The following is a 25,091-nucleotide window of genomic DNA, read 5'->3' as shown; positions in this document are numbered from 1 at the left end:
TGCTGTGGAATTGCACGAAGTACCAGGAAGAAGCCAAGTCTGGGAGGATTCCACCGCGACTTCAAGCTGCTGCAGGGAATAGCAATCAAAACGAACAACTCTGGGCCATCCAGCAGGTGATCGAGGCGCTGGCTCGGCAGGAACTCAGTGAGCCGGCAACGGCGAACTGGGACCCAGGGCGTGCGCCCAGCGCCCAGAAGACGACATAGGCGCCATCCGGAGCGTACACACAAGCACGCGTTTTACTACAGGCTAACATAAACGTTTTACCAATCCAATACAATTACACATGATTTATTGCCTAGAGTACACTGAGCTAGGCCTTGAAGACTTTGCAGTCTTAAATGTATTTCATAATGTCATAAACTTTTTTCAAGTGTCTCCCCAATTACATACTTATTTCGCTAAAAAGTGTTATATATAAATTTCAAATGTTCTTAATAGCTTGTGCGACTTCAAAAGGTCTGCGTCATTTGGATTCGACTGTAACCAATTGTCTCACCTCAAAGACTGGCCTGCCTATTTGTTTTTGAAATGTACGGCTCATAGCAGTAGCTTACATTACTGTACAGCACGTTTTGAAACTCCTGCGCAGATTTCTGCTTCATGCCGATTGAGGCAGGCCCCTGCACCAACATGGAGGTGCGCTGGTTCTATGACAAGCAGGATGGCGTGTGCCGCGAGTTCTACTATGGCGGCTGCCTTGGCAATCGGAATCGTTTCGGGTCCCGTAGGGACTGCGAGGACCGCTGCTTCAGTTCTCAAGGTAGGTCGTCAGTGACAAGTTCCTTGACTCAAGTGGAAAAGAAGTGTCTAGAAAATGCGAATGATCGTGGAACTGCTGTTGCATTCCTTGGCGTGTCATTCATTTGGAATTCCTGCATCCTGCTTTTTCACATGTGCAACCTGCTTAACAGCTAAAGAAAACACTAGGTCCAAAGTGTAGGCCTGAGTTGTATGCAGTAATGCAAGGTATATACTGGCTTTCTTGCAGATCTTATCATGACGTTCTCCTACTGATTCACCGATAAGTAATCAACTCTACTGACTTTTCGTCCCATAGCAGAAATATGCTGATGTACCAAGGTTATAATAGTGCAATAAATCTGCAAAAAGCTTCCAATGTGCATTGTTTAAAAGAATAAACTGTGAAGTTTCATTTCATCTGCACTCATATATTTATCCAAAGGGGTATTTGTTTTTGACATGCAGAGTGTACGTAAAATTATGCCATTCGCCATCAGCGATGGTTCTCCAATAGTCACTAAAGATACTCTTGGGAACCTTCATCTATCAATTGTTTTTTGGCAGGCACCTGTGCCGATAACACCAGACACACATCTAAGCAAATCAAAAGCCTGGAAACAGTAGAAATTTCAAGTAGCAAGAATGAAGTTACAGCTGAGTAATGTTTACTTGTATGAAATTACCTAGTTGTTAGGAACATTTACAGGGGACATAATAGGTGCTTGGCAGGCACAAACTAAATGGCAAAACAGCCTAGGTTTAGTAGGCCAGCCCCTGACTCAAGACTCGTGTTCCATTGACAATGCACCCATTCCATTTTCCTTTTGTTATTGTTGAAGTCCAACGATTTCTGAGCGTTTATTGCACGCAGGCTTAATGGATATATGCTCTGGTGTTCTGACATTTGCATTTTGTGGATGTTTCTTCAGGGGCAGCGCAATGAGCCCGAACAGTGCTGCCCATACCCCATACAATTACTAGTTATGTACAGCCCACCCAAGAACGCAAGCACTTGTGCTTACGTGGGCTGGTTATGTTGTATTTGTAGTGTTTATTTGTTTATTTATTTATTGTACATACTTTCAAGGCCGGCAGGCCGGCAGGCCGGCAGGGAAATAAATAATAATATTTTTGCTGCAGAGCATCCACATTTGAAGGAGTATGTTTGGCTGCATACCAATTGATTTATGGTGCTCTTCTCCCTTGCTTGCCGTCCTACTACTACACGCAGACCTGTGCATGCTGCCGAGAGTGCAAGGCCCGTGCAGTGGCACGTTCACCCAGTGGTTCTACGATTCCGAGATGGACCAGTGCCATGAGTTCACGTATGGCGGTTGCCAGGGCAATGCCAACCGCTTCAACCACCGTGAAGCTTGCGAGAATCAGTGCCGCGATGGGGAGCCACTGCCTACAGAGCAACCCATCCAGCGCCCCACACCCCTTGGTGAGTAGCACGAGTTATGGCTGTGAGGTGTCTGAAGAGGCCAGCTCTTTTATCAGTGGCATTCCAAGGGTACAAAGTGAAAACGAAGAAGAAGGGAAATCCTATTAAACCGTTAAACATGAATGAAAGAAGTGTGGAAATCTGTAAAAAAATAGATCAGTAGTTTTTTATTTGTGCGAATTATTCATATGAGCTTGCAAAGCAATGGCTTGTGTTCACTTTGCATGAAAAAGGCATATAGCTTAATTATAGTAAAAAATATCGTAACCTAAGATGCCCTTCACTGCATAAAACAAGTTAAATTCCTTATCAAACCTTTTTCAATGACAAAGCACATACATATTAATGTCTTGCCCAAACACAGAAATAGAAAACTTTTATGCAGAATTCAGCATTACTGTAGCTAGCGTGTCCTACTTAGAAGTCTCTTGTGTGGAATATGCAGAAGCAAAGCATTATGTGAACTAGGCCAATGCTACACTGCACTGTGAAGTTTAGCGTAGCATGTGCAAAAACAGCGGAAAAAAATCTGCTCAATTTCCCTGGGAAGGCGACACATAAATGTCACCTAGAACACGAGCTAGACTGCATTGATCCTTACCAACTTTTCTCATTCGCAAAATTCCTGATCCCTTGGCGTGGAGCAAGAATTTTTTAGGAGGCGAAACAGTGCTTGCTCCGACATTCCAATAACGTCACAGTGGAGGGTACGGCACCCACACGCCCTTTGTCACTTGACTGCACTCGTGGACAATGGGAGGACGTGCTCGGTGTGCTTGCCACAGAGGCTCACCGGTTCAAGGCGATCCGGGGCCATCCGCGGCTAGCCGCTTTTGCGTGGGAATGGATGTGCTCATTTTTAAGACCGGCTCTTACTTCACTAAATTTCAATGAAGTGGCAAAAATGACAGTATGCTAACTCATGGCAAATGTGGGAGGTGGCAAGGTGCCCCATATCATCTTGGTCACTGTTGCACTGTTGCAGTTCTTTGTCAAAAGGGCTCCTGGACGCGGTCGCCACTTAATCTTGACCCACTCTTCCACCATCGCGCCCATCATCCACCCGTTCTCATCTGCCCGTACAATGACATTTCTTGGGAAAGTTTCTTGAGCAGGCAGTGTGTTCCTTTTAAATATCATATAAGGAGGGAGTTTATGTCCATCAAGATGTGTGGAGCACAGCATCATAGTTGCACTCTTCTTCTTGTAGCCCGCAGAGCGCACCTTTATCTCCTTGGCACCCTTTTGATTCATGGTGTACGGCACAGGAATATCAAAATACAAAGCCGTCTGGTCAGCGTTGCCGATTTGCCCAACGTTTAGCCTGCCGATTCTCTCTTTCGCAGCACGTAGTGCTGAAAAGCTATCAACTTTTCTTCGAAACCGCTTGGCAGCTAGATGGCGCTAGCTATGCACCATATTTAGCAGCTTCAATGAATAACTGGCGCATCTTTCTTTAAATCCTCGAATCTAAGCCGACCCTAGAGGTTGGAATATGATTATTTGAAAAAAAAAACTATCGGCCTAGATTCGAATAAATATGGTATGTACACATACGGAAGTTAACCCTGAAAGGGTTAGTTCGTGCCGCCACTCACGGCCATGACTGGTGGTGCTGGCTTATTCATTTTCCATTTTCATAGCCCGAAAATGATTCCCTCAGATGCGACACACATGGTGTTATCCTCGGTTGCACCTCCTCCCTCCTTGAAAATCTCACAAGGGTGGATGAAGCTTCCCTGTGGAGGATATTGGCTGGGGTAACCTTCACCCGTGCTGTCACCTTTCGAGAGAAAGGGCTTCTTCATGGGCGACACCGCCTGCCCGAACTATACAAGCCTGGCACAAGACACCAATGTGTACCACCTGTTGTGGACTTGCCCAGGCACACAATGTATCCGAGAGCCCTTGCTCAGATGGTATGGCCTCCACATTGACCCACATGCTGACTTCAATGTGTGGAGCCAAGTTGGCTGTAATTACAGAGCCTTGCTGGACTTCCTACACGATGCGGGGTTACATTCACATTTATAAGTATTTTTAAAGCTATTCTTTAAGGCAGCCTGCCTCTAACTAAAAGAAAAAAAAGGTATTGTGTGGAGATGTCAAATCAATCAATCAGTCAGTCAAAATCAATTTACGTTCACAATGCTTCTCTCCTTCTCTGTTTTGTAGATGTGTGCACACTCCCGAAACAGCCTGGACCATGCTATGGCCTGCTGATGATGTGGTACTTTGACACTGCAACTCGTGAGTGCCGCAGCTTTACCTACGGAGGCTGCGAGGGCAACGACAATCGCTTTGAGTCTCGGGAGCTCTGTGAACAACGCTGTGGCCGCCATGGTGCAGGGCCGGGTGAGACATCCTTTGCTGCCTTTTCATGGACTCTTTCAGAAGCGCTGTCTTACCCCCGTATTCAGAATTGCATCTTAACTTGAAGGCCATACTTGACTTCATATAAATCAGAGCTGTCATGACCACGCTGTGAGAAATGCAATGAGCGTCTAGGGCACGTTCATGCCAGGTGTCCTTTAGATCATGTCAAGCATTGTCTTCAAGAGGCATTTCTGAATATGGAGGTTAGAGCAGGGCTGCTGAAGTGTCACAAGCACACAAGCGTGACAAGCTCTCAAGCGCCACCACAATGCGTCACGGCAACATTGAAAATATTATGGCCAGCACTTATGGCATCGCTTGTGCACCCTGTTTTGGAAATGGAGTGAAATAAAGGGCAAATTTCGTGGACGAATACACTCTTAGAAATATTTACACCCTTTGGGGCTTATCTTGTCCCACAACAATAATCATCTGTCTTGCCCGAGTTTCCTTTCTTGAAAGCTCGGCGCTCGCTTCTTTCCTTTCGAGAAGCTGCGTCACACTGATAACGCGCATGCCGTTCGTGACTGGGAAGTACCGGGCTCGCTGCGTTAAAGAAAGGAAACGCGGGCGAGACAGATGACGATTATTGTTGTGGGACAAGATACGCCCCAAAGGCTGTAAATATTTCTAAGAGTGTATCGCAACGGTAGTTGATATTTTTTAGTGTCCGGTGCTCTAACCTCCTGCGGCACCCCACTTCTATACTGCCGTGGCAACATGGGCATCAGAGCAGTAATTGAAAAGTTTAGCAATAAAGTTCAGTTAATTAAAACGTGGAGTGCAATGACCACTTGCTTAGCTAGTGTCCACGGCACTGAAGGAACAAATAGTGAGGAAAGCACCCTCACATTGGTTAAGCCCTACATTGAAGAAAAAATTGTTGCCGATAAAGTAAAGTGCCTGATATATATATATATATATATATATATATATATATATATATATATATATATATATATATATATATATATATATATATATATATATGATAGTCTCTTTATTTTTAATCAGTGTTAGCAGAAGCTTGAGATATATTGCTCGCTGAATGTACCACAGTGATGCTTCTTGTGCAGGATTACCTAAAAGGCAGACATTATTTCAAAACAATATCTATATGTGTAATTGAATAATTAATGTTTTTTCGAGTTAACCTAAGCTAAGCATAGTTTACGGCACATATTGCACTTTACGAATTGCAGTAAATGAATTCGTAAGTCATATCTATTTGGAACAATTTCTGATGACATCAGCTTCGAGATATGCGTTCTCAAATTTGTGATGAAATGCATATCATATGCTCCAATGCATAACAGGCATTTCAATAAAAAAGTGAATGGAACAACAGGGGTATTCATGCCGCAAGTTTGATAGTCCTTATCTCAACTGGTACTTGTTTCAGAATTCGTTCCAAGTGGATATACCTTGTGGAACCACTGGCTTCAATTTGTAAGTGCAATATGTGTGCTAATGTAATCAGTTAAAAAGCTTATTAGTGAGATTTTGGGAATTAGTTACATATTTTCTTGCGTCTTAGAAGTGATGTGTGCCTGTTGAAGTAATCCAGCTCAGTGAGTGGAAATGTGCTGTATTACCACGTCCCATATTGCCAGGCCATGAAGGCCATGAACGCAACTCTGAAGTAGTGCGGGGATACAGAAACAAAGACGATGAGAATTCGCCGGGACTCTTCTGAGAAAGTGCGTTTATTCGCGCTGTATGCCGGCATTCTTGTCCCTTCTACCACGTTGTAACAATTAGCCATAGGCAATTTTCACAAATTCTGTTAACGTTAGAAGAGGTCCTTGACAGATGTATGCCGGTCTGACAACTGATGCGTCAAAGACGGCAAAACCTCTGGCTCTCTAAATCCTTCGAAAGTACTAGAGGTCTGTTTGCTGGCTCGTGGCCTCGCTTGAGCCGCAGTGACGGCTCCCATGCAGGCTCCATTGCAGCACCACGACGTCAGCTTTCACTGCTGCAGCTGTACAAACTTCTAGCTGACCTACAATGAGGCGTCAGTATAATGCGACAAGAGAAACAAAAATTACGGATTTCTATTTTAAGAAACTGCGTATGTATGTTTTCTGTTTAATGCTGTTTTTAATAAAATGCTTTGACATAACATTGCATCTCGCATATATCATCATCTCGAATCAAATATTTTTTTCTTTATTAACCAACATGGGTTTGGGAAAGGATTGGTATGTGAGACGCAGTTACTGGAATTCACTACACACTTGCATTTTATCATGGACCACAGTCTCCAAACAGATTGCATTTTTCTTGACTTCTCCAAAGTCGTCGACCGTGTACCTCACTGCCGTTAAATTTCCAAGTTATCCGTTCTCAAATTAGACTGCTTAATGCTCTCCTGGATTTGTACCTTTCTAAAAAATCAGCAGGAATTCACAGTCGTTAATAATTTTACGTCAACCCTTGCATATGCCAGTTCTGGTGTACCACAGGGCAGCGTACTAGGACCCTTGCTTTTTCTTATTTACATAAATGATCTGCCGAATAACACGTCATCCTCCATGCGTGTTTTTGCCAATGATTGCATATTATATCGACCAATTCACAGCCTTGACGATCATCGCATTCTTTAAGAGGACCTTCATCTCGTTACCAAATGGTGCGAAGACTGGCAAAAGAAACTTAACTCGTCCAAATGCAAACTAATGACATTCACATGAAAAACATCAATTTATAGGTTTTCCTACTATGTAAACACAAATCTAGTATCTCAGGCATCAGTATAGAAATATCTAGGTGTAAATATCACACCGAGCCTTTCCTGAGCCTTTCACATCACATGCATATGTGCAAATGCTTCCAAACCTTATGGATATATTCGTCGCAACTTGCGTAAGTGCCTGTCTAACATCCGTAAATTAGCATCCCTGTCATTTGTATGCCCCCAGCTTGAGTTCACGTCCCCTATATGGTCTCCCTGCCATCAATACTTAATTCGCATCTTAGAAGCCATCCAAAAGCGTGCTGGTTGATTCATTTCCCGAAATTACAGCTACCAGTCAAGCATTACTCAAATAAAACTCGACCTTTCCCTTCAATCACTGATTAGCGAACGTCACATAGCACTCCTGTCCTTGCTCCATAGATATGTTCACCAAATGAAGTCATCAAACGTGCCACTGGAATGCGCGTCTTGCACATCACGACGACTTTATAATGATTTTAAGCCTCACTCGCATTTATGGCAACACTAACACATTTAACTTCTTAGCTCTACTACGAACGATGCGGTTATGGAATTCGCTTCCTAACATCACTGTCGCGTAAATGAGCAATGATAAATTCAGACAGCTACTGAACCCGCAGTTTTAATCATAAATATATTCATCTGTACATATGTCATGTCATATAATACGTGTCACATGTGTGCCATGTCTTTTTTCTCTTTTTTGTTGTTGTTTCAATTTTGTTTGTTTTATGCGCTCGTGCTATGTACATTATTTTGCATGTTTGATGCGTCGCTTTTTATGTTACCGTCGATTGTAGTTTTCATTCCTTTCCGAGAACTGTTTTGATTTAGCTTTTTTATTTGTAACACTGTTTTACAAGCACGTGATCATTATAAACATTTCTAGCTCTCACATTTTTTATAGCGCTCGTGTATTGGTTTCCTCTTGTCATTTGTTCAACGGTGACCCCCTTGCTCAATGCTCCCCTTCGGGCCTGTAAAATACTTTGAAATAATAATAATGAGATATGCGCAAGGGAACCTTTATTGTATAATCGTTGATCATGACATTTTAAAGCAAATTTTTGGCTTCTACACATGTTGCGTTGCACTTACATTTCATATCAAGCATGATGTTGCACGCTGGTTTTTGCCCCACAAAAACCATTGTGGAACTCCCCTTAACAGCTTTGCTATAAAACACCTGGTGTGTGTGTGTGAATGTTTGTGTGGGGTTACTTAGCATGCAAAGCAAGTTTAATGATGCCTACGCCCCTTGGCCTGACTGGTCAGTCAAGCACGTAACTATTTTTTGTGTCTGTAGCATAGTGCCATTGTCTGAATGTAAGATTTGACAGTCAAAGCACACTTGTCGACACTGGGTGAGAGTTCGTCTTAAGCTGAACCATTGAAATCAGCACTGGACTGCAGTACAAATTTGTTGTGGTCACAGCTACACTTGGCTCCTTGTGATGTTTGTGTGTGTGATTTTTGTTGTACAGCTCGCTGCCTTTTGTCAAACTCTTTGCTCATGTTTGTCTTGATCTTCGTAGGCGTAGAAACACCCACCCGGCATCCGACTAAGCCTAGGCACGTTGGACAAGGTAACACCCTCTCGTACTAATATGCGCTTGCATGCCTTCTCACTTGCACTGCTTGTTCCTTCACTTAGTATTAACAGATGTCCTAAACGTAAAAACTGTAGTGTATACTAATACCTACAATAGTGATTAGTAATATTTGGTGTACCTAATATTTTACCGAAGTGCATTGTAATGGTAATAACGCTAACTGGGTAAGCATTTTTTCTACGCTTTCTTGTAGTGATAGTCCATTGGTCACTGCAGTACTTTGCATTCCTTCATGAGCATTGCTTTTGTAATCTGGAGAGATTTCATTCGGTAGTGGGAGGTACGCCTTAGATGAGACTAGCTGTTTAAGTTGTACTATAGGGATAGCTTGGTATACATCACTTTACCTCTTAAAGCCTGGAAAGAAAAAGGGAGAGAGAAACTTTTGGCTAGCCCTACAACTCCTACCTCATCAATATAAACATAGTTAGCATTATAGAGAAGATTATCATGCACTATTTGGGGTATATGATGGGTAATTCTGCTCTGTTAGCGCTGCAAAGCAACGTAGGGTTTGGTTAAGCGGCCATGGAGGATAACCACATTAATGCTACTCATATCAGCGTTCATATAATTTTCAGTTCACTTTCGACTAGACATTATCCCTTATGTGTCTGCCACTTTTCTGCCTTTCTTTTTCTCTTACTGGCTGTCCTAGATGCCGTGGTCAGATGTATTCTTTCTAAACAAACTACTCAGTATAATACCAATAATGTTTAAAAAGTTGAAGAATAACAAAGCACATGGTTTGTAGCGCAGACAGTGCTAAACAAGGTGGTGGCAAAAGCTGCAGAAGCTGTGACTGACCTGTGCAGGCATATGCAAGAAACCGGTCGACCCCGGCAACTGCAATGAGGTGCATGAACGGTGGTTCTACGACGCGCAGACCGGCGACTGCCTGCAATTCGTGTACACTGGCTGTGGAGGCAATAAGAACCGGTTCAGATCGCCGGAAATCTGCATGAAGTTCTGCTCTGGGGTTTCAAGTAGGTAGAGGCAGTCCCATCAAATGTTTCTAGCACGTAGATGTGAATGCGCTGCTCTGTTGCATACTCGTACACGTGCTAATGCGAGCCGACTGCTGTTGCAATAACTGCGATGAGCAGGAAGTCGCACATTCTGCATGGAGCTAATTGAAGAGGTGTGCGAAGTTTCAGAATGTTACGGATGGTAATCTTAGAGTCTTAAGAGATGCTGCATTCAGGAATGGACCAGCTTTGTGGCACAGTGTGCGGCATGGTTGCATCGGTACCACTGATGAAGTCACATCTGCTGTACCTGACTTGTGCAGTAGTTTGACGGAGAGAGTTTGTGGCATCTGGGACAGATGCCAGTGTTATGTTTTCTTGACAGGAAAAGCTGCCGTAAAGAAAGAAACTGCCTCCAGATAGTATTCAATCTTGGGTTCATCTCATGTGAGCCATGGTGCTGTCTTGGAGTTGTCATTGCGTTCTGCCGCTGTCATCGTTATCAGCAACACATTGTTCTCATATCAGAGTCATAGTTGTCGTGCTGTTAATCTCATTACTGTCATTGTTTTCTTTATTTCGTTGACATTGTCGTCACCTTTGGCTGTCATTGTCATGCCATTATTTCATCAGTTGTGCGTTGGTGTCACCTTCATTATCATCTCCTTTGCTGTCATGTCATTGTCATCGTATTTATCGTTATCAAGGCAGCTTTGGCTGTTTTCAGTGGCACTCAAGGCTATCTTATGAGCAGCTGTGTACAAATTTTGTGATTAGCAGACATGGTGAGAGAGGCTTGCGCACGAGCATGCTTCCCATTGGTGCTGCTTTTTACGCATTATGAAATGCACTGATAGGATGGGCAATAAAAACGTGCTTTCATAGGTAGTACCCGCACCCCTATCAGTCAGTTTTGTTGAGTTACTTGAAAACAATTCATTACCAAAGTTTATCCTAACAATTGAGACTAGAAAGCTGGTGCTAGCTGAAAATTCATATTTTCTTTAGACGAGTTTATGTTATGGAAGTAGTCAGGCATCTAAATGGAAACAGAAAGTCTTTCCTTTATTTTACCTGTGTGTGTGCATATATTAGAGTGCAAGAAAGCCTGTCAGTATGCTACGGAACACTGGAAAGCTCTTATGGGAAAACTGGAATAATCGGCTAAAAGTTTTCTTACAATGTAAGCACTAATGGGAAGATAAACTTTTGTAACCTGTTGAAACCTTTGTGTCCTGTCCTATAAAAACAGGATAGGACATATATAGGCTGCTGAATATTGTCACGTGGTAGCGACAGTGAAGAAAGCAGCCAAACTGGGAAAGACTAAACTAGCATTTTATTGGGCGAATTTGTGCCCTCAGAAAGAGGCTACACTCAAAGAATGGCGACAGTGGCGAACACAGTCGGCGATCTGCGATAATCTGATCAGTGGGTCAAGCGTGTCGGCTTTTATATAGCAGTCTTCGAATGTTCCAGACTAATCGTTGGGACCCGCGTGTCTTCCACAAAGTTCTACACCATTCGCGTCACGCGATGAAGTCATATAACAGAAGGTTCGGCGACTACAGACAGTGAATAGAAGCGTCGATAACATTCCAGAAACTTCGGATACATGCAGGCGCGTCCCGCGCCTTGCGATAACATTTGTTAGGCGGCGAAACGTTATCACCCGATAGAGATAGGCAAGTGCACGTGTCAATATCAATTAAAAAAATTATGGGGTTTTGCGTGCCAAAACCACTTTCTGATTATGAGGCACGCCATAGTGGAGGACTCCGGAAATTTTGATCACCTGGGGTTCTTTAACGTGCACCTAAATCTAAGTACACGGGTGTTTTCGCATTTCGCCCCCATCGAAATGCGGCCGCCGTGGCCGGGATTCGATCCCGCGACCTCGTGCTCAGCAGCCTAACACCGTAGCCACTGAGCAACCACGGCGGGTAATATCAATTTAAAACAGGTGTATTATTCAAATGTTCTATAACCGTAAGTTACATGGAGATGCATCTATAAAAAAATATGATGCTAGATGTTCTTTGTAAGCTTGAATGCCTTGAATAAGGGAATACATGTTATGTAACTGTAAGAGTAACAGATTTAACTGTGGGTAGAGTTCAGAGCTGTCAACAAAACCGAGCCCACATGTCATTTTGTAACAGTTGTAAGAGCTCTGTGTGCTTTTCATGGTTGTCATCTTGCACTAATCATGGCTGGAACTCCCTCACTAGAGTTGGCAAGCCAGCACACGAAGCTCACAGCTCTCGCCCACATTCTGGCTCACGCATTGCGTCTTAAACAACACTGAGCTCCTTGCTCAGCAGAACCGTACCTTAAAGCACTGCTTTGATCTCTGTGCTTGCAGGGGACACACCCGAATACGAAGTCAGTGAACCCGACTTCGACGAGGGTAAACAGATGCCACCGTCTTCTCGGAAGCACGAGGGATCGGATGAGGAGTTGGACCCACGTGTTAAGCCACTGATGGTGGTCACGCCATTTCCCACACCGTTTTCGTTGACACCGGCAGCTCCACCACAGACACCAGCACCGGAGTGCCTCCCGTCAGACTGCGAGGACCTGCAGTGTCCCCTTGGGAAGAACCAGACGGTGGACCACCGTGGTTGTGTCCAATGCCTCTGCAGCAACCCTTGCGAAGTAAGCATGACCCGTTGTCGGTGTCATTGTCAGCAAATATGGCCTGCAGCGTCTGAGGAGAATGGGCTGAGAATGGGGCCGCAGAGGCGAGCAGAAAGAGAGAGAGAGAGAAAAAGAAAAAGGGGGACCCAGGGTGGCAGTGCTAAAAATAGTAATAGAAAAATGAATAAGCTATTTGGTTGCAACTTTATTATGACTGACAATTGTTAAGGGGCTACTAAAGGGAGATCTGAAGTGTAGCTAATTTACCTAATCATACTTCTGGGCAATATCAGAAAGATACGCCTTGGCACAAGCAGGCAGTTGGAAAGCTGGTAGAGGTGCAGAAACGCAAGACAAACGCCCGCCAAGAAAAATAAGATCAAGAAGCCCAAAAATGAAAAGTGAAAGTGAAATGTGCGGCAAAAGTCACCAAGATGGGCGTAATTCAGTATCATGCATTTCTAAATTACCTTGCAATCGAATGCTTTTATAATGACGCACTTGGGACTTCGTAAATCCTTCGTTATACAGGTCACTTAATTGTGAAGTTCGCGCACCATATCGTACTCAATCGAGCAGGCTCTGTACTTTTAATAAAGGAAGACCTTTACTTAGCATAAATTCAAGAGGCACTTTTAAAAAAATACAGTCAGTGATATTTTATTCTGCACATTTCGTGCAAAGAAATTTGTAACCGAAGACAATTTTGTGGCATTGAGCTTCGCAACATGCTGTGTGGTGAAACCTGGGAGTGTTGGAAGGTACAGATGCAGGCCATTGAAAGCTGCTTATTACCAGTGTTGGTTTCCGTGGATACAGTTTCTACAGCTCGCTGTTGCAGAGGGTGAGCGCGAGGACTTGCTTTTATTTTTTTAGTTATTAATTCCCCTCCCCCCCTCTTTTGCAGTCCGCAGAATTATCGTCTAGGAGATCTGTTTTAGTTACTACGAGGGAATCGGTCACTGGACGCTGCATTTGGACAGCGCCTGTAATGTTTTCCTTCTTTTCTTCATGGGGAAAGGGTGAAGGAGGGTTAGCACTAAAGGTACTGCAGAGACCAGACCTTCGTGCGCTGTGTTTGTTTTGGTGTCAACCAACGCTTACCACGCACACTGCAGCTTGACGGCGGCAGTGGGGGGTAGTGGTGGCACCACTATGCGCATTTTTTGCAAAGCAACAAATAAGACCTTCCAATTCTTTCCTTGTACTGGCAAGTTCCTTTTACTGGTCCTTGCTGAAGTGCATTCACAATACAGACGAAAGATGGGAATTCATCAGGACAAACAGAATCCTTTGCATGCGCTTGCACCTTTCTCTCCTGGGGGATTGCCCAAGAATGGGCACATACTGTGATCATTTATGCATTGCTAAAGTTATCTGTTCGGGCACATACCCAGGGGAACACGCCTAGTCACCCAAGTAGTCTACAAGCCCAGAAAGCATCGAGCAGCAAGCATGCTACTCGGTGATATGTTGTCTGCTTGGGAAGACATTGCATGCCTATAGTGGTCCAAGTTTACTCTCCTACAGGTTTTTATTGTGTGACATCAGCCAAAGTCCATCCAGAGTGGGTGAAGTAGCTAAAGAAAGCTGTCACTATCAAACAGCAGAAAAGCAAACAGGTATGAGCAAAAGTTAAAACTTATGTTAAGTTTTTTGAGTACGTGCATAAGGCATATAGAGTATGTAAGGTACATTGGTTCGGAAGAGCAAACTCTTTTTTCACAGGCAAAGCCACTGGAAGTTTGGCACTGCCACTGAGTTTTCCAACGCTGAATGCTTTTGAGATTTCTGCTGCGGTTGTACTCCAAGGTGGCTCTGGCTTCGAAGCATAGTTTGCACCTGTGTCCATTTACAGTGCGTAACTAGGCTAGAACTTCTATTGATTAGATCATTCCTGTATGCTTGCCAAAATCACTACCTTGTTTGAATGTCTCAGTAAATTTAGAGCAGTGGGTGATTCTTTGTGAAAGTGTCTGTTATGAATGGATTGACTGTAGAACCAGCTGCACTGAAGGTCCTGTCTTAAATTAAACCCACAGCTGTGCTATGCATTGTCAGATTGTGTTGTAAGGAACTTTTCAAAAGATGAACAGGTTGCCGAGTTCCCTTTAAGTCTGCTTTAAAAATAGTCAACATTGAAGCATCATGTGACAATTATCAGAGAGCCAGGTTTTGTGTATGAATCAAGAATGATGACCGTAACTTTAGGTGTTCGCATTTTTTTCAGACCTTTTCTTGCCACGAAGAAGAGCTTTGCAGGATTGAGGCATACCGAAGTGCCGACGGCAGCGCCAACTATCGTCCAGTGTGTCGACTAGGTGAGCGTTTGCCAAGCCTTTCATTGTGGTTTTTCTTTGCATGCCTGGCGCTTTGTATGTGTACTTTGAACTACCCCATGGCAGTCCTCTGAACCAATGTGTTGCATAGCTTGGTTTTCAATTGTTTCACCTTGAGGAAACAGGAGTCATGGAACATGGCAAAATTAATAGCAAATCACCTGACGTAGGCACTCTAGGTGGCAGTGTCACTTGCCGCAGAAATGTTGTGCCATAATACTGTCGTAAAGCATTCCGTAGAGGTAAGGTGAAATGCTCCAGTAGCAGTGGTTCTCTGCTTCAAAAGCTGCGCTTCCTGTGAAGTTTGTCCTTGCAAATTTTGAGTCATAAATGTTGTTTTGTATTTTAGGAAGTATATAACAGTAAGCTATGTTTTCTTCCACAAGAGCGTAAAGGAGTTAAATCGGCATCAGTACAACCATAATTCAGCAAACCTCAATTTCATTGCAAAATACAGGATGACACGATGTAGAGTTTGCCAAGTGCACACGTTATTCCTGTAAAGGTACCCCTGTGTGTTGACTATGCCCTTCACGACAAGGTGTGTGCATTGCCATATAATAGTAACATTTGCACGTTATGTGTTACTATTTACATAAAACAGCTAAATGAGACCAGCAAGACAAGTTGGAAATTCAGTCATTTAAGCGCTATGACAGTGGTTGGCAAAAGTTTTCTGCTGATCCACTTTTGTGTATGGTACATTGCTGTTACATTGAACAGTGAACAAGTTAATGCCTGGTGTCCTCTGTTTCTTCACAATTTCTTGCTGCGAATGTGACATGTCATTTTCTGTTTGTCATTTGTTTTTGCTTTCTACATTTAATGCTGCTCAAGCTCTATTAACTCTAAAAAAAATATTACTGGCAAGTGTAAGAGTCCTCTGGGGACTTGTTTTTATAGAACAATTCTGGCTTCAATGCTCAGGAGGTGGGTGCCTTATGATGTCATTATAAACTGGCTCGCTCTCCCTGCAATTGCTGCAGCTGCTACACACGAGCGCAGCCATAAAGTATCCATGCAGCAATCTTGCTTATACTTTTTATGAGTGATGTTATCACACGTCTTCTTACTGCTACATGAAATAAGCAAATTGGGCTGTCCAACGAAATTGTGATAATGCAGATGATGCAATCTTGAGACCAACTCTAGCGTAAAACTAAAATATGCAATATTTATAAACCTTAATACTTGCTAAGTGTCATCGTTTTACGTGTGAGAAGCATGTAGTAGGATTTCTACAACTTCAAAAACACAGTATGATATTTTAAACTAATGAATCATATAAAAAGAATTGTAAAACTGCACTTTCTGCACACCAAACGAAAATTCCAAAGACCATCACAAGAGCATTTCAGCAAGAATGCGGAAAGGAGCAGAATTCTGCAAAGGTGTAAAAGAACACTGGCACAAAATTGTTGTGGTATAATTGACGTGTTTCTGCTTTAGTGTGAGGCGACACTTTTGACACGTGTAAGTTCACTGTAACAAAAGTTTTTCTTATTGAACAGTAAAAAAGCCTGGCCACTGCCCCGTAGCCGAAGTCGAGGCACAACCTCGACTTCTGCTCGAACTTCGGCTCCACTCGAACGTTTGCCGAGTGGACGCCGACTGTCCCGACGTCCGCAAGTGCTGCTACAATGGCTGCGCTCACGTCGTTGTCCAGGCTGTCGTTACTGGTGGGGCTTAGCAATCTTTGTTTCCTTGCTTTAAGAATTTGGAATTTTTTTCATCGCATTGTTTGTGTAGTAGGAGAACACAAATAGTTGAAATTTCGAGTGTAAATTGAATAGTCCCTGCTAGTCGAATCATACTTGATTTGCAAATTGAGTATTCGAAGTTGTCTAACATTTTTTCTTCTAATATGCAAAGGAGAAAAGCACTTGTCGATATCTCGAAGATACTAGAACATTTGTGATGTCTGTTCTGAATGATTCCTGGACAGAATAGCTGAATTTGTTGCATAGGGGCACCAGTTTCTGAGCGACCGCACAGCACAGATAACTTCTTGTGAATAATTTATAGGCACTCAATAAGAATATGGCCTGCATTTAAGCAGCCTGTATGCGAATTTGTCCCAGCTTATTAGTACAGTCGAACCTTAATATAAAAACACGGATATAACGAATTGTTGGATATAACGAAATGAATATAAAATCTTTATAACCAATATTAGTGTTAGGAGATGGGTGCCTATAACGAATATCGGATATAAAGAAGGTATTTTTGTGTCAGATATGATGGTTATAACGAGGTTCAACTGTATTTGGTCAGTCCCACCATGTTTGCATCCCTTTGAAACAATACACAGTGATGTAGTGTGTAACTACACTCCTTCGGCAAAACCCACCGTGGTTGCTCAGTGGCTATGGTGTTGGACTGCTGAGCACGGGGACGCGGGATCGAATCCCGGCCATGGCGGCTGCATCTCGATGGGGGCGAAATGCGAAAACACCTGTGTACTTGGATTTAGGTGCACGTTAAAGAACCCCAGGGGGTCAAAATTTCCGGAGCCCTCCACTACGGCGTGCCTCATAATCAGAAAGTGGTTTTGGCACATAAAACCCCATGATAAAAAATAATAATCCTTCGGCGAACACAACACTCTAAGTGCATCTAGCAACATGCTGTTCCCTGGTTTCATTACTGTCATTCTCACGGTACTCCATATAGTAATTGTAAGCAGTTGTTTCTCATTTAAAATTTCCTCAGTTGTCCGGATGTGTAATAGTGAAGGATATTACATGCATGTGTGTGTGAATTTAAGGCTGATTACTTTTTTTTGCCAAACAGACTCCGTGCAAACTTCATATTTCATGTGGCTTTGGAAATGAAAAAGTATTTGTATTTGATTTCATTTAAAAATTTCACTATTTGAACACTCCCATTGTATACTGAACGTTGTGTAATAAGGGAGCTTAGCATAAGTAGACTGTCTGGCTAAGTTGCTGCCTGGTTTTTACGCTGTGATTTTGTACAGAGGAGGCGTAGTGCTGAGCATCATCTTGATAACCTCTTGAAGCAACTGGTATTGGGAGGGGTTCCTTAGCATCCCTTCACGAGCTAGAAGAGGCAGTGCAGGGAACAAAATAACCGTTGATAAACTTAAAGGTAACTGTGTAGCATAAGAGCCCACAGTTAAATGCGAACCGTGCACAAGAGAGCACATAAAAAAAAACTGACCTAATGACGACACATGCTCACAAGCAGCCCCTGGCCCCGGTGGGGTACGAGAGGGCATGCACGCTTCCAGCAGCGGTCTGCAGCAGTCTTCCCGCTGAACAGTTTCGTTGCTTTCATATGAAGCCTTGATTGCCGCGCCTTCTTTAGTGTCTGTACGTACTGTCACATGAGGGGTACTTTGCCAACAATGCAACTGCTGCATTACACATGCTTGTAGGCACAGCATCGTCATGCAGTGGCATTTATAATGTGATCGTTTCAATCAGCAGCTGACATTGAGTTGGCTATCCCAACAGTCTATAGTAAACCCAGAGCACACATCATTCACGGTGATCCGCAATTGATGAAGTAATTGCCGCAGCGAAGGTGCCGTCTGTCACTGGTTTGCTGTGACAATGACAGGTGACAATCTAGGATCACATAAGGTGACATGTATCTCCAGCTTTTCATTTTAATTCGAGGTAGGGGCAAAAAACATGTTCTTTCAAAAGAGTAACCATGTTCATGGGGGAGGGGAAGATAATTTAAAGTCTAAACTTAGCCCTTTAACCCCTGAGTCCAAGATTATATTGGCACAGTTCGTACTAATATTGTCAAGGATGAGTCCTGCCGATCACATGATGAGTTGTACTGATCGTAATGCACAGGCATTCCTGAAACTTGTCAACTTGTGCAGTTAGTACATTTGAGCTTGGTTTGACCACTGAAGCTTTGTGTTTCGCGGTTTACATTTCTTTTATCAAAATGTGCCCGCGCAACTATACAGACCACTTACATTAATTTAAAATCAGCTATTCCGAACCACCTTTTGATTCAGCTGTCTTCAAAAGTTTCGAAAGGTGGATATGCTGGGCACATTTTTTTCATTTCATATGGTAAATAATTTCAGTCGGTCTTGCATGTTTTATAGAGTGGAATAATGTAGAGCGGAAGCGAAATGCATTTAGTAGTAATTATGTTTGTCCCAATAGAAAAGCCTCTCTTTCAAAGTATAGGAAGTTAAAAGTCATCATAATAAGCAAACACTTTCTTTTGCAGAGAGTACCACCTCACACGTGTCCACAACGACGCAGACTCCAATTCTAACACCTGAGCCAACAAATGAAGGTAAAACACTTACTGATATTTAGTACCTTTGCTACTCCCACCAAAAAAGAGGCAGCTTTGCCTTTGTAAATACATAAAAAGAAAATTGAGAAAGACTGCAAAAATGGGTCTAAGATTAGTGAGCATAACATTTCTAACAATAGGGTTCATTGTGGCATGATCTTAGATCCTGATCTATGGCATCACAACGAAAATAGATTCATGAGTGGGTTAATCCAATCCAGAATAATCAAACTTTGGTTTCTTGCAGACCTGTCACCGCCCGTGCACCGTCCGGCAGAAATGGCAGCACACGCAAAGCCGGAGGTGACAGCCAACGCCGGCTCTGACGTGACACTGTCGTGCCTCGACCGGCCGTTCCTGATAGTGTCTGTCACGTGGACCTTCCGTGATGAGTCGGTTGACAGCAATGAGGGGCGCTTCAAGATCTTGGTCGATGGCTCATTGCATATCTCCCAGCTGACGGGCGACGATGCAGGCCCCTACCGGTGCACTGCCGATGACGAGCGCCAGAAGGTGTCAAATGTCACCAACCTTGTTGTGTTCGGTGAGTTAAGGAGAAGGTATCCATGATGCATTCTCCCTTTCTTTTCCTCGCCAGCAAACTTCAGCGCACTTAACCCTGAGGCAGCAGGGCTTGTCATTAAGCTATGTCGACGCACTCCAGACATTGCAAATCCTTTTGACTGCAAATTGGTGCAGACTCTTGCATGCAGACTCATGCAATGTGGGCCCCATCAGTTTGCACACAGTCTACAACAAATAAAGACATGGTAACCTAAGTGCGCGGCTTTAGGGAACCTTGAGTGCTTTGTTATCATGCCAATGAACTTATCTATGAATGATAGCTTAAGGGAAAACGTGAGGCTTTGTGTGCTGCTCTCATGTTTCTGACAGTACTCGAAAGCATGTACGCTTCATGACAGTGAAGAGTGTACTGAAGCTAGTGTGCTTCTCACGCTGTCACGTTTAATTTGATGCTGTCAGTGTGGCCTTCTTTGTATCCGAGCTATATGAGGCCTCACTGCTAGTGCCATCATTATTTCTTGTGGTGCAAGTCTCAGGGCACTATCACGACACTTTTCAGAGGGTAAACAACATTTGTCTCCCTAGTTGGAAACTCTGAGAACGCAATGGTTGTCTTGAGTCTCGCAAGGTGAAGTCTGCATAGTTAGGCGTAGCTGAAAGAAAATTTCGAAAAAAAAGAGATGCTGAGCAGAAAAGCCAGTTCTGCATGAGGTATAATTTGATTCCTCTACTGCATTGCCTCTGTAGTGGTACTACTTAGCGTTTGGATGCTGAGCATGTTTAAGTCATAGTTTTGATTTCAAGCTCTGGTGTGCTGCACTCCAACAAAGGAGGGGCACAGGCGAATGCAGAAACACTTGGGATTTTTGTGTCAAATCCACACTCTGTATTGTATGCTAAAAAGGACCTCAGATGGTACATCACTTAATCTAGAGATTCCCCCCCCCTCTCTAACTGTGGCATGTCTCCCATAGCCGGAGTGTGAATTTAGGACAAAATTATTGGTCAGTCAGGCTTCTGTATGTGGGCATGGTCATTTGGGATTCCAGCTGCTACAAGTACTACATGAAAGGAAAGTATAGTACTTTATATGACTTGGTGCACATTATGTTACATTGCCTTCGTTTAAAGTTCACCCGACTGCATGCCGAGGTATTAACATTCAGTCCATGCAAATCTGTGCATTTTGGTTGCGCAAGTTTCCGTGTATGTGATCATCAGTGTTAGGGCACTACCACCTTTTTTTAGAGCACAGGATGTTCGAATTTGTAGCTTCAAACTTAGTCGACGTTTGTAGTTTAATAACACTGTTTAAAGGGGCAAGAATGTTTGGTGCACAATAACTGTCAGCAAGAGGAGGTCTCAAACTAAGGCTATCACGAGGACCTCCTATCTGTACTGCTTTAGTTTATTACATAACAAGACAGGTGAATAACTTAGCAGCAGGCGTACAAGGGACTAGAAAGGCATAGAAAGACATAGAAAGACATGCAACACATGATTATAGAGTCTGTGCGATAATTTGAGGACCATGTAAAGGCGCCTTGAGTCCTTTAGTTACTTCAAACCATTCTTCCAGCCACGCAATGATCCTGTACATACCATGAACCACAATTTTTTTTGCAAACCTTTTATGCTGGCTGATCTGTAAAACTCCTTGACCTGCCAGAGGAAGGTGATACAATACCCTGGACTTGAATGTACTTTGGTAGGCTACAAAGTTGTAGCCAGCTTGTCTTCTGTTGTTGTAAGCAGGCCTTGTTCTTCCTCATAGCAACAATGTAATGCTTAATAGGAGGCTTTCATCAGTCTTAATTTATGTGGAAAGCAGCTCTGCCAGTACAATATTTTCAGCATTGCTGCAGGATTCGAGTTCAAGTGGCTGAAAATAAATGAGTGGACGTCCAGGTATTCTTGTCTGGAGCTACCTGTAACTCTGAGGCCAGGGGACAGCATTTTGAGGTGGCCTTATTGCTACGTGCATTCTGACACTAACATTGCAAATGAAAGGGCATAGAAAAGCGTAGATGCACACCTCGGAGCTAACCTGCAAATGAAGGTTGTTCTGCGCTATGCACTAAATGCACAAAATTGGCAAGCTGTGTGCAGTACACAAAATAGTCGTGGCTTGCATCTTTTGCCAGTCAGTTAGGTTAAGAGATTGAGTATTCAGACAAGCAACTTTACCGAAAGCATCAGACGCCAACCACACTTCTTATTTTATTGGTTCTTATTACTTTCTTTACCCCACAACCCCCTTGCCTCATACCTTTCTATTTCGTCCTCTGTTTTAAGTTGGAGTAGAACTTCAGTTATAGGTCAGTAATCAAACCTCTAAATAATGAAATATTAGATAAAACGAAATATTGGATATAACAATGCTTGAAATGTTTCTCGTCAATATTGGCATGAAGTGGATATTGGATATGAGAAGGGTATTTTTGCATTGAACGCGACTTCGTTATAATAACGAGGTTCAATTGCATAGTGCATTAACTCTTTTCTTTGTACTGTCTTGTGCATGTTGGAATGCTGCAAAGCATCTTGAATGAATGAGTTGCCTGCTTTGATATGGTGTGCTTTGTTGTAACTATAAAACAGCACACCACTGTTAAACACTGGACTAACCCTGCATGCACCTTCTCCTCTCTCCTTTTCCTTCTTGCAACCCATTTCCCATCCCCCTCGACGCATGGTTCCCGCCACCACAAACTCGTCGTCACTAACCCCCACCAGTGCCTGCCACAATCAAGCCCTCGAGCGCGACGGTGACCGTGACCGTGTCAAGCACGGCACGGCTGTTATGCTTGGCCGTTGGCCACCCGACTCCCATCGTGCAGTGGTACCGGCACGGCAAGCAGCTGGCACAGCGGAGCGCACGTTACGCCATCCTAGCAGACTTCACGCTCGCCATCCAAAACGTAACGCTCGAAGACGAGGACATTTACATGTGCCGCGCGTACAACTACCACGGCCAGCCAGCCGACAGGCAGGTGTCCCTCTCCGTGCTGCCATTGAGTCGGGAGCCGACAGTGCCGGGACGCCGCCGGGGCCGTGGTCATGGCTCACGGGGTTCATCGTTCCGGCGTACAGGCAGGAAAATATATCTGACCGGCAACGGTGCGTAGCTACGCACAGTGGCGCAAGAAGATGGGAGTGGTCATTCTGTACTCAGCGTGGCTGGTGCCCTGTCTTATTGCGTTGGTCGTGCTTAAATTTAGTTGTATGTGTGAACTTAAGGAAACTCTGTAGCTAGTGCCTGACTTCGGACTCTCTCTTTATCCTGGGGCCGTTGTCATGACAAGAATGGTTCATGTGCATTCGAGCACAGATTAAGCACATTATATCTTCCAGAGTAGCATGGTCTACCTTTGCAGAGTTTGCAGTGTGCTCTTGAATCACTACAGATTGAAGAGAACAGGGAACTATAGCTTCTACAATAGCTTGTTAAAGTAACGCAAAGAGTGAGGCTCTTGCAGAACTACATTTCAGGAAGCCGCCTGACATCTTGGAGCTCAAGGAATATTACAATTTGAGTAAGAAATGCTAAGGCTTAAGAAGTAATTTATTGTAATCATAAATTTAAGTGACACAGTTCAAGCCTCTGGCACGAAGTGCATAACAGGAGAATTCTAGTTGGCCTGACATCAGCTTTTTGTATCACAATGTCTGCACATATGTATGCACTTGCTTTTCATCATATAAAACAAAGACCTACGGGATCTGTTTTGCGTTTCATTTTTTTTATCCAGTATTTGTGGCCAGTCGAGGGTTTGATGCGTTAGCTCCCTGTACAAACTTAGAAGATACAAACTGCCGCATTCACAGTAAACATCCAGCTTGATTAAATTAATTTTCTTAACTTCGAAGACAGCACAGATGGCAGCCACCTTTCTGGTCGGTAGCCAAAAGGATCATGAAAGCAGGACCACATTGATATAAGTTACTTGACTCATTCTGCATTTTGAAAAGGCAGCGTCAGTATTTTGCTGCAAGATAATTTGTGTTACAACGCTGGCAAGAACATACATTGTGCATTTTAGGTCTTTCCACAATAGCATTCATGCACGAATGGATTGTCAAGACGTAGGTAGGCTGAGCACGGATCATCCCAACTACTGAGGTTTAGCTCGTCGGCTCAAGTGCATCAACTGCAGTTTGTTTCAGTTTACAGCGCGCCTTCCCAGCAGAATCAAAACGCACAAAACAGAACAAAAGACTTGTGAAAGCCAAGTGTATATATGTCACTTCCAATGGGCCGCTGATTTACGTTTTGAAGAGCATCTGTCACTTGGTGCTTGTACGTCTGGGAAGGTACGTGCTTGGCTTAACTTGGCTTAACTGTTTGAAAAGAGACTGGAATATAAACAGCTATATGAACAGTAGTAAAATTACTCTGCAGTAGTCTTGCTTAAGCTTGCTTCTGAGGCATGTCAGATGCTTATAGAGGACGCGAGCCTGACGCTTTTTACAAGTTAACACACATCATAGTGAAAGGTGGGTGCTTTACACTGATCTGTGCTACATATTTAAGTGCTAAAAGGTAAAATGCACTGCTTTTGCGACAATATTATACACAACGAAGTGGTGGGAATAGATCAGTGTGGAGACGTTAGAGCTTGTCAGTGTACATTATGTTCTCAATATGGAACAGATTGCATCGCCAAAAGCAAGCATAGTTATAAACCCCGGAAGAGAATGGCTCTGTAGAATGTCATTCTATCACAGTACTAGACAGAAAATGTTGCAGTTTTGCAAGCCTTTCCATCTATTGATGTCAGTTAGGTTTCTTCTCCCAGGACATCCAGGTAGACTATTCTTCAAGGTGTCTTTGTTGCCGTCCGACCACACTTTGCACTCGGGGAGGTGAACTTAGGAACACATAGGTTTATCAAAAAAAGTAGGATACATTGACTCCCGGTGGCCAATGATCAGCTCGTTAGCTTCAACCTTCTCATGTCTACACGTTTTTAAGTATCATTGTGAATTGTAATGGTACTCTTGTTTAACCCATCCTCACAAAAATTCCGCCAATCAGTTCTTGTACAGAAGGTATTTTAATCACCGTCGGAAGAAGACGATGTTCTGAGCTTCACGCGCTGGCTACAATCTTGTCAACTGATATAGTTATTGTAAATATTCTGTAAATACTCGTCTGACTGTTTTTAACTCCGTAACATTTGTGGTGGAGGTTGCGGTATCATTATGAAGCGGGTGCTCCTTGGCTGCGTCTGCAATGCCAGCTCAAGGCGACGATGCTTCGGGCCCGTTGGCACCCATGCCCACCGTCAATCTAGCACAATCCCGCGAACCAGGAACCTTTTCTGGCACCGACGATACTGATGTTGAAGACTGGCTTCAACTATATGAGCGGGTGAGCGCCAGCAACCACTGGGACCAGACCATTATGCTCACGAATCTGAT

General features: G+C 43.5%; 2 protein-coding genes across 2 annotated transcripts in view; both read left to right on the top strand.

Annotated features, from left to right (window-relative positions):
* The window catches only part of Ppn (proteoglycan-like sulfated glycoprotein papilin), an 88,344-nt gene extending 82,081 nt beyond the window's left edge, over positions 1–6,263 (top strand). The window contains exons 28-31 of the mRNA XM_070521234.1: positions 596–766; positions 1,979–2,191; positions 4,367–4,546; positions 6,181–6,263. Coding sequence (XP_070377335.1) covers positions 596–766; positions 1,979–2,191; positions 4,367–4,546; positions 6,181–6,263 — 647 coding nt within the window. The remainder of the gene's footprint in view (positions 1–595; positions 767–1,978; positions 2,192–4,366; positions 4,547–6,180) is intronic.
* LOC135915258 (papilin-like) overlaps positions 1–25,091 on the top strand; it is a 348,089-nt gene that overhangs the window by 216,446 nt on the left and 106,552 nt on the right. The window contains exons 34-40 of the mRNA XM_070521938.1: positions 9,718–9,888; positions 12,236–12,528; positions 14,741–14,831; positions 16,361–16,528; positions 19,071–19,139; positions 19,390–19,686; positions 22,404–22,787. Of these exons, the coding sequence (XP_070378039.1) occupies positions 9,718–9,888; positions 12,236–12,528; positions 14,741–14,831; positions 16,361–16,528; positions 19,071–19,139; positions 19,390–19,686; positions 22,404–22,787 (1,473 nt within the window). The remainder of the gene's footprint in view (positions 1–9,717; positions 9,889–12,235; positions 12,529–14,740; positions 14,832–16,360; positions 16,529–19,070; positions 19,140–19,389; positions 19,687–22,403; positions 22,788–25,091) is intronic.

This window comes from Dermacentor albipictus, chromosome 7, assembly GCF_038994185.2.
Source record: "Dermacentor albipictus isolate Rhodes 1998 colony chromosome 7, USDA_Dalb.pri_finalv2, whole genome shotgun sequence".
Taxonomy (NCBI): domain Eukaryota; kingdom Metazoa; phylum Arthropoda; class Arachnida; order Ixodida; family Ixodidae; genus Dermacentor; species Dermacentor albipictus.
Note: the sequence above shows the minus strand (reverse complement) of the source record. Positions and strands in the feature narration are given on the sequence as shown.